This window comes from Pleurodeles waltl, chromosome 3_1 (assembly GCF_031143425.1).
Source record: "Pleurodeles waltl isolate 20211129_DDA chromosome 3_1, aPleWal1.hap1.20221129, whole genome shotgun sequence".
In the NCBI taxonomy this organism is placed as follows: Eukaryota; Metazoa; Chordata; class Amphibia; order Caudata; family Salamandridae; genus Pleurodeles; species Pleurodeles waltl.
Window position 1 is genome coordinate 349476100 of NC_090440.1, and position 14174 is coordinate 349490273.

General features: G+C 43.9%; 1 protein-coding gene across 1 annotated transcript in view; it reads right to left on the reverse strand.

Moving 5' to 3' along the window:
• The window catches only part of FBN1 (fibrillin 1), a 780541-nt gene that overhangs the window by 119211 nt on the left and 647156 nt on the right, over positions 1-14174 (reverse strand). Inside the window, exons 51-53 of the mRNA XM_069222499.1 lie at positions 12457-12522; positions 11517-11633; positions 11249-11368 (exon numbers count right to left, since the gene is read on the reverse strand). Of these exons, the coding sequence (XP_069078600.1) occupies positions 11249-11368; positions 11517-11633; positions 12457-12522 (303 nt within the window). The remainder of the gene's footprint in view (positions 1-11248; positions 11369-11516; positions 11634-12456; positions 12523-14174) is intronic.

The following is a 14174-nucleotide window of genomic DNA, read 5'->3' on the forward strand; positions in this document are numbered from 1 at the left end:
CATGGCGGTAGTTAGGGGACTAGTGTCAGAATTTTGGACGCTAGTCTGGAGCTTTGCAGGATTAGCGTAAAATTTTTTGATGCTAATCCTGCAAAGCATCCAGAAGCCCATTGTAACCAACAGACGCCTACTTTTAACGCCTACTCTGAGCAGGCGTTAAAAGTACCAGAAAATCTGTCAGATTTCTTTGCACCATTTTTTTGGCCCCCTTAATGGGGGAATGCCACCTTTGCATACATTATGCCTGGTGCAGGCATAATGTAGCTCAAAAGGATACAAAGTGACTCAATGCATGCATTGCTCCACTTTGTAAATATGGCATGGTGCTTTTGGCCTTATAACACCACATTAGTGTAAAAAAATAATTGACTCTAATGTAGCGTTAGAATGGTGCTAGGGGCTTTTAAATGTGCCCCTATATTTTATGTGGCTAGTTGAGTGGATTGATAAAGCCAGTCTTTACAAGTGCTTTAAAACACATGAATGTATGTAAAAAGGGAGCGATGGAGAGATGAGGGGCACATTTGTCAGTGGTAGTGACTGAAACAGAGGAGGGGGTCATGGAGTGGGGGGCGCCACAATAAACTGTCACACAAAGCGCCACCAGTCCTAAAGCCGGCCCTGATCCTACCTTGCAGTAAACAGTACCAACATAACCGTGTCGTGTTGAGATTTTGTTCATATTTCCATTAATTATGTTTGAAGTTCAGATCATGATGTTCTTTAGTGTGCTAAGTCATGCAATTTGTGTTTTTTCTTAGACCTCTTTACTAAATATATGATTCTACCAATAAATAGTACTAGTGGGGCAGTGTTAAAGTAACACATCTGCCTGCACCTGATGCCCATGGTATAATGAATACTGAGGGTACAACTCAGTATCATCAGTACATCTATAGTGTGAAGAGCTTATGAGTAATTAGGCACATCTGTGCTTGCCAAGGAGGAGCAAACCTCAGACCATTGCCAGCATACTGTGATGGGAACAGAGCTCCGGAAGTCAGTGTACTCCCATACCATTGTCTATTCTGTAGTCAGTTAACAAGATGTTGAACATTTTATGAAGACAATGGGCCTTCTTTAGGGCTTGGCAGAGGGAAATACTCTGTCACAAATGTGACAAATATCCCGTCTGCTGTATTACAATTCCATTATCTTCTATGAGGATCATAATACAGCAGGTTGGATACCCGTCATATTTGCAAATTACTTATTCCCTCGACCAAGATCTAAATCAGGCCCATAGTTAGCAGACTGCCAGTATCTTAGACGTTAGGTAAATGGCTCTGTTTTTGTCCAATCAAACTCACCTGTAGCTGGAGCCTTAATTGTCCAGGCAAATCAGTGAGGTGTGCCCCAATACAGTGATTACTCCACTTGTATCCTTAAACCCATTGCAATCAATGGCAGACATCTTTGATTACAATCCGAGAGACAGAGACAGTAATAATGAGCACAGAAATAAATGTACTTTTCCTTTTTTTTAAAAACAATACTTACTGACAAGGATTTATTGAGTGTTGTTGTTGCATGCCAATGGATGGAGATTACTAGCCTATAACACCTCCCACGAATAAGCCTTGGACTCCTCTGCTTCACTACCCTGACATCCAAGTGCTAAAATGGGCTACTTGGATTCTAGTGGAGTGAAGGACTCTCATCCATCACAACTAGTAACCCAATTTCTTACAGTTAGTACAGGGAAGATATGAAAGCCTGCGAAGTAACACCCCCTCTAATATCCATACAGAATTGTTAGTATTAAGGGTTTAAGGAGACCTGAGATTTTGGACGGTAAGAGACACAAAGGGTCTGATTTAGATGGGAAATGGAATGAAATACCCCAACAGTGGTGTGGGTATAGTGAGGAAGGGTATTAGTTCTTTTTTCAATGGGAAACATATGTGTCCCCGTGAAGAACACATAGAAAAATGAAATTATGCAATTGCACAAAGACAAATAGTCAAATAATGGAATACATAAAGGATTTCCAGAAGTATGCCTGGACACCAGTGACTGACACAGCTTTCCAGGCATATTTATGATGAGTTTTGTGAATTCCAATAAATCATAAATCTGCACCCAGGAGAGGTTGAAGATCTGCAAGTGCAGATTTTCAGCTGTTAGAAATGGGGTCTTTGGTTGGCAGTCAGGTTACCCCCTGTCCAAGCAAGGGCCCTCACTCTAGTCAGGGTAAGTCAGACAAAATCTGAATTATCCTGTGCCCACCCTCTGGTAGTTTGGCACTGAGCAGTCAGGCTTAACTCAGAAGGCAATGTGTAAAGTATTTGTGCCTTAAATCATACAACAGCACCATATAGCACCACAAAAATACACCACACAGTATTTAGAAAAATCTAGAATATTTATCTGGATATAGGCAGGTCAAAATGATTAAAATGCAATAAGTAAATGTTGAGATATCACTGAAAAGTGATATGAAGTGTCTTAAGTCTTTTAAAAGCATACAAAGGGGGTCATTACAACCTTGGCGGGCGGCGGTAAGCGCCAGGCGGCCGCCAATGCGACCGCACTCCCGCGGTGCCCATTTGGACATCCCTGCTGGCCCGGCGGGGGGAAACCAAGTTTCCGCCCGCCAGCCCAGCGGGGATATGGGCTGCAACATGGGAGCCGGCTCCAAATGGAGCCGGCGGTGTTGCGGCCATGCGACGGGTGCAGTTGCACCCGTCGTGCTTTTCACTGTCTGCACAGCAGACAGTGAAAAGCCGCATGGGCCCCCAGGGGCCCCACAACTCCCCATACCACCAGCCTTTTTTCCAGAAAAAGGCTGGCGGTCGGGGACTCATAATCCCCTGGGCAGCGCTGCAAGCAGCGATGCCCAGGCGGATTATCACCGCCAGGGCAAAAGTGGCGGAATACCACCGGCCCCGGCGTTGCGACCGCAGCGCTTCTGCCGTGGTTGTAATAGGCCAGGAAGGACCGCCAGCCTGTTGGCGGTGCTTCCGTCATTTTAGCCCTGGTGGTCTTGGACCGCCAGGGTCAAAATGACCCCCAAAGTCTCTTTCAAGCACAAGGTACCTGGTTAGCGTGAAAAATCTCTGCAAAGAACCGCAGAGGAGAAGATGCGTAGAAAAAAAGGGGTCTGCGTCAATTTCTCGGGCAGCACACAGTGATGCTTTGTTTAGTTTTCACGCAGGAAAGGCTGTGCATCAATTTCCGGCACTCGGTCGTGGATCCTCTTCGGGTTGCGGGGTTTTCAGACGCCCCGGGGACGATGCTTGGATTTCCTGCACTGGTAGGATGAAGTCACAGGAGCTGCATCGATTTGGTGGGCATTGCATCACATGTTCTACTGCACGGCAGGCACTGCATCGATTCCTCTCTGGAAGTCGGCCTGCGTCGCTCTAGGTTCGGCTGTGCGTCGTTCTGGTGGGCTGTGGGTTGAATTTCGGGTCACTGCGCTGGCGCTGCGTTGATCTTCTCGATGCAAAGTTGGGCTGCATCGTTCCAGTTTGGCGTGCAGTGACATTTTCACCGCTGTGCAGGCTGTGCAGCTTTTCTGGCAGGCTTTGTGTCGAATTTCACCGCACAAGGAATTCTTCTTGTAGAAATGAGACTTCACGGAACAGGAGGCACACTCTATTCATGCCCTTGGAGAGCACGTCTTCACTACAGCCAGAGAGCAGCAAGGCAGCAGGGCAACAGCAAGGCAGCAGTTCTTCACAGAAAGCAGACAGGTGAGTCCTTTGGGCAGCCAGGCAGTTCTTCTTGGCGGGATGCAGGTTCTGGTTCCAGTTTCTTCTCCAGGAAGTGTCTGAGTTGGTAGGGGCAGAGGCCCTGTTTATATACCTAAATGTGCCGTTGAAGTGTGGGAGACTTCAAAGAGTGGCTTAGAAGTGCACAAGGTCCCCTTTCAGTTCAATCCTGTCTGCCAGGGTCCCAGTAGGGGGTGTGGCAGTCCTTTGTGTAAGGGCAGGCTACTGTCATTTGACATGCAAGTGTCAGCCTCACCACCCTCTTAGCCCAGGAAGATCCATTCAAAATGCAGATGTATTCAAGTGAGGTTGAGTATCCTGTGTTTGGGGTGTGTCTGAGTGAATGCACAAGGAGCTGTCAACTAAACCCAGCCAGACATGGATTGTAAGGCACAGAAATATTTAAGTGCAGAGAAATGCTCACTTTCTAAAAGTGGCATTTCCAAAACAATAATATTAAATCCAACTTCAACAGTCAGCAGAAGTTTGAATCACCATTCTGGCCATGCTAAATATGACCTTCCTACTCCTTTCAGATCAGCAGCTACCACTCAATGTATCAGGGCAGCCCCCATGTTAGCCTATGAGGGGAGCAGGCTTCACAGCAGTGTAAAAACGAATTTAGGAGTTTTACACCACCAGGACATGTAATCCACACAGGTACATGTCCTGCCTTTTGCGTACTCAGCACCCTGCCCTATGGGTTACCTAGGGCATACCTTAGGGGTGTCTTAGATGTAGAAAAAGGGGGCTTTTAGGCTTGGCAAGTACTTTTAAAAGCCAAGTCGAATTGGCAGTGAAACTGCACACACAGGCCTTGCAATGGCAGGCCAGAGACAAGGTTTAAGGGGCTACCTAAGTGGGTAGCACAATCAGTGCTGCAGGCCCACTCGTAGCATTTAATCTACAGGCCCTGGGCACATATAGTGCAGAGTCTTAAAACCAGCAAAAACAGTACCTAAAAAGTAGAGGGAGGCAGGCAAAAGTTAGTGGTGACCACACTAAGGCTGTCAGGTCTAACATCAGCTTTCTTTGAAAATTAGACCCGAGCATTTAGGCACAATAGCTTGCTCATACTGTCTCTAGTTTTCTAATTCACTGTAAAGATTCCATTATCCATCCAGTAGGTTGGTGCTCGTGTAGTCACTGGGAGCTTCTGCGTTTAGACCTGACCAATCAGTGCACTCTCCAGCGTACTGCCCATACTGTCCACCTGCTCCACAGGTTCTGGTTTTGATTGTACCATCCGGTGCATTGTTTTATATGTGGCTATGCTGCCAAATCTTGTCCGAGCATGTTCTGGCACTCAGTTTAGCACCATATTTCCTGACTCTTGCAGATACATTGACTTATTCAGACTTGCTCCCTCAACTTTTTATACTCTTAATTCCATTCTACACTCCATTTCTGGGTTTCCTATTCCCCTTCTTGTGCCAGACTACAGATACAAGATTACCTTGTTATACTCAACTTAATTCCACAGTAGGTTTCTGGTTTTCCTATTCCCCTTCTTGAGCCGCTTGCTTCCACACTATTCTCTTCTCCGACCTCCTGTGCAGCCTTATCTTCATTGGTGATTCCCTGATTCCATACATAAGGTTAAGTCAGTGACTCGCTCTCAGTACCTGTGTTCCTCCCTCAAGCCTCCAACTATTTATACACTGTGCGCACAGTGTGCAGTAGCTCACATTAGCCTTGTCTGCTAAAGCCCCACTTTTTTCAGTTCTGCCTTTCTGCTCTAGTTCCAGGTTTGCCCCTTGATTATTTATATCTTTGGGTTCCCTTAGGTATTGCTCCCTACTCTCTGTTTGTTAGTTAGTCTTCCCTGTTTCAGTTTCTTGTTGTTGTCTTCTCTCTGTCCCTCCAGTCCCCTGTGGTTCTAGCTTTATGTGCACACTCCCTATCCTGGTAAGGATTGGTGTGCAGATTCTATGCCTTGGGTTCTTGTTCCTTGGTCTGGGCTCTTGATTCCACTGCGGTCATTGTTCTTAGAATCTGGCCATGCTTCTCCCTGAGGCCAGTTCCTGTTTTCAGTGTTTCTTGCTCTTTTATTTTTTCTCTTCTCTTGTGGTTGTGTTCATATCTTGATTATTATTACTGAGGATGACAGTGCAATTCCAACCTCTACTCTAACATTAACTTATCCTTGCAGCAAACATGATTTTGTTGATCATTAGTTCAGTCTTGATATCCCCACCTGTTTTTTTTTTACATCTATAGAGGTTTCCTGTCTCTTTTTCCTCTCCTACTCCTATTACTCTGTATTTTGCTATCACACTCTCTTACCCTTTTATATATTTATCTCATGCATATCAAAACCAAACTATAAAGATTGGGTTTATTTGTAACTGAAAAGCTCTCTATGAAGGCCCTACTAGTTGCCCCATACAATGTCTGGAACACTCAGTCTGTCATAGCTTTTAGCAAACAGCTCCCTTTGTGCAATAATTGGTAAATCCATATTTTTATCAGGAAAAGCAAAAGCCCCACAAAGCAAAGTTCTGTTAACTAAGAATCCAAAACTGAAAGAAGGCATCACAGATAATGCTGGTCCTTTTGGCAGCTGCTCTTGAAATGCCTGCACAAACGGATCTTAAGAATATATGTTTACAAAAACTGGAAACAATTGTTAAATAATATTTCCTGTTGTAGATAAATGCTAAAACAATTATAGGATTGTAGCTCTGCAACTAAGGAATTGTTTCCAGTGACCTGCTTGTATAAATATTTGCTCTCACCTTTTCACCTGATTATTTACAGAAAGGTTCACTATCTGTCACAAACTACTCACATTACCAAGAGGTGTAGGACATTGGCCAAAGCCAGAGTATGGGCAGAAATGGGCATACTAGATGCAAACATAATAAAAAAATCCAGGTTTACAGCCCACATTTTCAAAGCCATACTCCAACTACACGTTTAGGCTCTTATCAATAGATCCTGTGGAAATGGTGTAATATTTTGATAAAACGTAATTTTGATATTTAAATGGCAATTCATGTTTTTGCAAATTGTAATGCTAAATATTTACATAGTGATTGCTTTGTCGATATTAAAGCATACTATTTTGAGAACATTGCATGAAATTGAGGCAACACTGAATTTATGAAATTTTGGAGCATTTTATGATGGTTTAGATGCTTCTAATTTAATTATGTTGAGGGAAATAGCTAATGTTTTGAAACATTTACTTGTGATACCTTTAAAGTATGACATGATTGAGAACAAATGATTCTTGTGTAACAGTGCAATTCATGGTTGCTTTGGATTACTTAATTGTAAGATTTTTCATTTGCGTTTAGTCAGATTTTGGTACAATGCAATCATGTTTCGGGTCATTTCGACAACACTTAGGGACTGATTCAGATATCGGGAGAGTGGTTACTCCATCACAATGGTGACAGATATCTCGTCAGCGAAATCTAAATCCCATTATATCCAATGGGATTTTGATTTCGGCAGAAGGGATATATGTCGCTGTTGTGATGGAGCAACCCGTCCACCAGTATCTAAATCAGGCCCTTAATCTTGATATTTTAGGATATTTTATGGCAGCTCACAATTCTCAGGAAAACATATATGCCCTCATTATGACTTCTGCAGTCTTTTCCTAAGACCGCCGAAGCCACGAGCACCACTACCATATTATGAGTACTGAAGGATTTCTGCCACAATTTGGGTGGAAATCCTCCAGTAGTCGCGCTGGCGGTCTGAGGTGCAGAGGCAGTTCCACCGCTGGACCAGCCCCGCCAAAAGGACTCCGCCAGCAGTATTAAATATGTAATATGGCCTGGGGGTGTCCTGATGGTGATGGCGGTGCGCGCGCCGGGTTCCGTCCCCTCAGGGAGGAGCACTTGTCAGATGAGGTAAGTGCCCTCCGCCAGGGGAGGTGGGTGAGGTGTGGAACGGATGTGTGTGAGTGTGTATGCATGTCATGAATGGGGGAGAGAGGGGGAGTGTTGTGCATGTGTGTCTGTGTGTAAATGTGCTAATGGCGATGCATGTGTGGGTGAATGTAAATGCTAGGTCGGGGTTCGTGTCTGCATGCATGTAGACAGGGGTGGGGGTTGTGTGTGTATGTATGTTGAGGAAAGGAGGGGGTGGGGGATGGAGTGTGTATGCGTGTCAATGGGGGTGAATGTAGTGAGTGCATGTGTGAGTAGGGGTGTTGGGCGAGTGTGCGTGTATGCATTTGAGGGGGGTGTTGCATGTGTGCTTGGGACAACTCCTGGTGGCCCACATCCCTCAGCGCCCCACCTGATCCGACCGAGCATGCCCGCAACTTTGGAATCATCCTCGATTCCTCCCTATCCATGACCTGCCAGGTAAACTCTGTTGCCTCCTCCTGCTGGCACACACTACGCAAACTCCTGAAGATCTTCAGATGGATCCCAGCAGATTGTCCCAGGACAGTCACCCACTCTTAAGTCACAAGCAAGCTTGAGTACAACGCTCTCTATGCCAGCACCTCAACTAAGAACATAAAAAAACTTCAATTCATCCAGAATGCCACCGCTAGACTCATTCTGGACCTCCCCTATGGAGAACACATCTCCCAACAACTGAGGACCCTCCACTGGCTACCGGTCGAGAAACGAATCACCTTCAAGCTTCTCACTCACACGTACAAGGCCATACACAACGCAGGACCAGTCTACATGAACCACCTTGTCTCCTTCCACACCCCCACCAGCTTCCTCTGTTCTGCCCAGATGGCCCTGGCCACCATCCCTTGCATCCGCAAAACCAACGCCGGAGGCCAATCTTTTACCTACGCTGCAGTGAAGAGCTGGAACAACCTACCCCTGTACTTCAAACAAAGCCTGCCGCTCACCATCTTCAAGAAGTACCTTCAAGATGGGGCTCTTCGCATGAGCCACCTCCCCTCCCCCCCAGTGCCTTGAGAACCTCACAGGTGAATAGCCATGATTTACAAATACTGATTGATTGATTATAGCTTTATAGCCCGCTGTAGTGGGCTTTACCGGCCAGTAAAGGCCTGCTTGAGTGTTAAATGCCTGAGGGTCTTTAACAAGAGAGCGGACCTTTAATGGCCGGCATAGCCCAGCTACGGTAGGCTATAAAGCTATAAGAACATTCTGCCCTCCAAGGGCAGAATGTTCTAATTATAAAAACAAAAGCCTCTTGGAGCCCAAGGGGCTGAAATTTTCCTCAGCTCCAAAGCCTTTGTTCACAGCTTTTGCTGTAAGTGTTCTGCAGTTAACAGCTCGCCACAGGGCCCCAACTGTTAGCTGTTGAATATTCACAGCAAGATCTGTGAAAGGGGGCTGAAGTCAGCCCCTGGTTCTCCCCGGCTTGGCTGGACTACTTTTTGTAGTTCCACCAAACCAGGGAGACCCAGGAGTTGAGCAGCATTCACTCCTCCCTCCTTCTGAAGCCACAGCGACACTGAACTACAGAAGGAGGGATGGGTGAAGGATGTGAGTGTCCTACTGCACGGCCTTTGCCTTTCATTTTCCTCAATATATTTTTGAGAGGCATGGAAAGAAAAAGGGAGAGTTTGTGTATTAGGACATTGGAATGTTGACAGCAGCGCGCCCATACCAGTTCATATAGGCCACAGCTGCACCATTGTCTCCAAAGGAGCTCTCAACATTCCAGTGTTCTAATATTCATCATCTTTGCCTGTGGGAGACTGATTTATGCTGTAAATTACTTATTTAGTGACATATGCTCAAAGGACTTTCCCTTTGGTATCTTGAGTTACTTTTTGTACATTAACTGTACACAGATACTGACAAACATTTGTGCTCAAAGTCTAATTTCGGAAAGTTTTCATGAGATTCCAAGATATTCAGAGAAAAAATGATGCATTTTAACACACACCTAATGTACAGTTCAACAGGAATGATCATCAGCACTGGCTACTCCGAGTTCCTATAAGTCCATCCTACAGCCCTCAAGCATGTGGAGACAATGTGCTCTTGGTCTAAAGGAAGCACTGTCTACCATGGGATAGAGAGAACAATTTCTCATCAGAGAAGCAATATGCTGAGGTGTAGGGTGTGGAATTCTTCTATGGAGAGTTGAATAGCAGGCAAAAGTAGGGTGGAAGAAGGATAAGAGCTATGCAGAATATTTTGGGTGGAATTTAATGGGGCTCTTCTCTGGGGATAATAGAGGGAAAATAGGATAGCATCTAATGGGGAGCAATAGGGGAGACAAGAGCACTATGGCTGTGGATAGGAGACTGGGGCTCAGAAGGAAGATTCTGAGGCCCATGTTGGTGCAAGGGTGACTAGAGCACTACTTTCTAGAGTAGTAGACATGATCTCTGCAGAGAGCATAGATACATAGGAAGATAAATGTTCAGTGAGCCAGCAGAATGGGACAATGATATTGACTTTGGCTAATAGAGACTGAGAAAAAAGCACCTTCACAGATTTCAAGGGCGAGTGGAGTCACAGGAAACATAACCGAATCAGTGGGAGATTGATTATTGGAACAAAGGAGGGCATGTATTTCCTGCTCACATAACTAAGAAAGACAGACAGGCTACGAAGGATAGGTGTGGGTGATGAGGAGGGGTCTAGTTAGATGAACAATATGTGAGCTGTGCAAGGGTGCTGCTGTGTAGTGCAAGGGCTGTTAGGTTAGGGTCTACTAGACAAATTACTACCCCTTGGTTTGGAGAGAGTAGCCAGAGTTGGGATTCTTACCTATAGTGCTGGACTGGTAATCTGTTTCAGCAACATAAATAGTGAGGGAAAACCTTTACTAACTGAGTCCCAAAGTCAAATGTTATTTTTGCTGATTGAGATGTCCTCTCAGTACCAAAGTATGAGAAGGCTAGGTGTAAGGGATTGGGCTGCTCTGGAAGCACGTAGTGAGAGAAAACTATTATGGGTAGGGAATTTGAGCCAGGTTTGGTGTTGGTGTTTGATGTTGATGTTATATAGTTTGGAGGAACTTGTTATGAGACATCCCACTTCCTTTCCTTTTGGGTAATGCTATATCTAATAGTAGCATTTCAGTGCATCAGTATCACTGTTATATATTGGGACATAAGAGAATCAAAAATGCATCTTTTAAATTAAATGCTACTGAGTTAAAAAGACCATCAGCAACCCCCCTCCACCCACACGAGTTACATTTGCATATTTTTTATAATGCACTCAGCTCCTTTTTAGCTTGGTCACAGATAAAATATGAAGAACAAGTTATAGTGTTAGTCCTTGACATACTACTAAATACTAGCAAAAGTCTCTACAAGACAAGTGTAGAGTTCCACATATGCCTGAAGGATGCATACTCAAAGCAGCTCTAATCTAACACAGGTATGAAACAGGGTTGCTTTTTGGCTCCCGGTCTCATTCAGATATATGTCATTGACATGATGAGTGTATCCTCAAAACCATGCCTCACATTCCACTAGTAAATAGCATCAAATGTTATTTAATAAGTCTACATATATACTGATTATTGTGGTCAGGGCTAAAATAGGAGCAGAGAGTCCCATACATTTAAAAAGGTTCAGACAACAGAAATGCTTAGGAATTCTGAGTTTTTACCTTCACATGTCATCATTGGTCCTGGCTCAAAACCTTCATCACAAGTACACTCAAATCCTCCAACAACATTCTTGCAAGTCCCATTTCCACATGGGTTTCCGACTGAGCATTCATCGACATCTGTAGTACAGAACATGTGATTAATTATCCACGGGGTGGAAAAATCCTAAAGTGGACTCAAAACCTTACAGATTACATTATCAATGATTGAGTTATCAATTACGTAATGTAGAATTGATTTAATATTTTCTTGCACAAAAATACCTACCTTTGCATTCAACGCCAAAAAGTTCAAATCCGAATGGACATTCGCAGCGATAAGAGCCATCAGTGTTGATACACTGTCCGTTTAGACACCTTTCTGGGTCTTCACATTCATCCACATCTTAGTTCAGACAATGACAAAAAAATGAAATCAACACAAAAAATCAGCAAGACTCAAGATAGACAAAATAGCAAAACAGACTCTAGACACGTAGCACTGAGCACCAGAGAAGTACTGCCCTGTCTATGGGTCTACACCTACCCCTGCTTATTGTATTGCCAGATGTCTTTCTGGTATTAAATTTTCTCTCTAGAATGGATAAAGATTTTGGGAGGCAAAGAATATGCAGGAGAAGTTTGGAGGGGACATCGAAGTGAGTACAACCAATAAAGAGCTGCAAATATCAAGTTGGCCACCTTCACACAACTACATTTAGGATTAATGAGCATGGTGGACAGATGGCAGCAAGAGGATTGGAGAGAATGCCCTGGCTGTGATGGTCCAAAGAAATGCAAAAGTGGCAGAATACATTGTATAGAAAGCCAGGGTGAGTGAGGTTTGAGTGATAGATCTATTTTAATATACATGTAATTCTGCAGCTCTTTTTGAGCAGGGAAGGGGTTCCACTGACAATGATAGCAAGAGACTGAGATAATAGGGAACAACTGGTGAGTGCATGAGGGAAAAGGAGGAGGTAGGTAAGGGGTCCATTTTCTTAAAGTCTGTAGATCCTGGTTTATAGAACCACATGTAAAATGAAAATATGGGTGAGGGGTATAAAGCGGTAGTAGTATGGCAAAGGGAGGGGCAGATAAAGTTTTGAAAATCCAATCAACTTTGCAGTTCCTCTCTCCTGTTATTGTGCCTCTGCCTCTTGCCATTTTAACATGATAATTTATTGTGAATGATCCAACTTTAGGGTAGGTTATTAAGAGGAACATACCAAGCCGCTCATCATCGGGTCCCACACGTATCCCAACTCCAAATGGGCAAATCTGCTTGAACGCCTCTGTAAAATAAAACAGGTGTTTTTTTAGGAGAATAGTTTTGTGTAAATGCAACCAACTTATCACCAGACAATAATCAGGAGATTCCAACTCTACACTACATATGCCCACTCCTGAACATGATACAAGAGTGTAGGAGGAAGTCAGTTTCATAGACAGCTGACTTAAAAGCAGCAAGTGGGATAGTGCCCATCAGAAAGATTCCAAGAATTGACTTCTACTTAGCACCATGAGTTTTGAAGACCACGTAAAATACAGGATTGTTCAATTTCATTGTCAGATTTTGAGCAACAATGAACCCAAGGAACTGTCTTGTAGAAAAAGTGTCTAATTTACAATCTTTCTACGGTTCCAAATGGATTGGCCACATTTGTAAATGTGTAAACTGTCTGTAAGGAAATACTATGAGTCAATAAATCTGAAGACTTTGATGTCAACAGATATAAACTTGAGCTGCACCTCAATATCTTTCATTGCACATGCAAAACTGAAGATGCCTCAAACTGCATGCAGGAACCTAAGGCCAGGTGCGTATTTGAAATTAGAGCATTGAACGACTGGCTAATAAGATTGTTGGACACTTAACAGTGTGGCAAACACTGACTCACTCTCAACATCAATGTCTACCCCGCAGTGATTGGTGCTTTCTTTTTTTTTTAACTGACGTGCCCCTGTACTTCTATTAATCTGCTGACAGGCATTTCCCTACCTATGACTCCATAGCTATTTAATTGAGCCTTCAGTAGAGGAGGGGAAATGTCCGTCAGCCTGAACAACACAGGCCAAAGTCTGCATACCGGCCAATGAGAGTATACACATATTATTTTTTACTCATAGGAGTTGGTCACGAACAACCCTCCTGCTCAGGACTTGCCATCTGTGAGATTTTCATGTATTACTGCTATGCATATTTTACATTTGGCACTTTTGCAAAGTCTGTGAATGTGAATCCCTTAGATTACAGTAATGCTTTGTAAGTTTATATTGATGCGGACCTGACTGTACGGGGGCAGTGTTTATATGTGCAGTACCTAGTTATTGTTAACCTGTGCCGTGCTTGATTATTGTTGGCCTTTGGTGAGCTTTTTTTTCGGGCCTGCACAGTGCAGTTCTGATGCACTTTCTTCTAGCTTGGTAAGATTGGTTGAGGGGGCACAAATATTCATGTTATTCTGTAGGCCAATTGTGCCTCCTCTTACGAACAAAAGTTCCTTGGATTTCCTCTGACAGACCACTAGGCATTGATAGTGGTATCTGGGGGAGTTATTCCTGTGGATCCCTCTAAGGGTTTTTTTCATACACACAGGGAGTGGTTACTTGTCTTGAGTCAGCATCTCACACCAGACCGGCATCATACTCTCTGCTTTTGATTGGGGGTGAGGGTTTATCTTGTGATATCTCTTGTTGGTTCGCCCCTCACCTCTTTATTTATTAATACTCTGCTTCTTCTTTTCCCTCGCTCTTCTTTCTTGTTTTTGTGTTGGGATTGGTTCCCCCCTTTCCTCAGAAAGAAATATGGATGGAAGTCCTTTCAGGAGTTTGTCTTCGTGACTTTGGATTACTGGGAAGCATTTTTCCAGATTTTTTAGAATGATTGGTATATACCCAAGTGGGTTTGGTTTGACCTCTTTGGTTCTTTCTTCCAGTTTTTTCC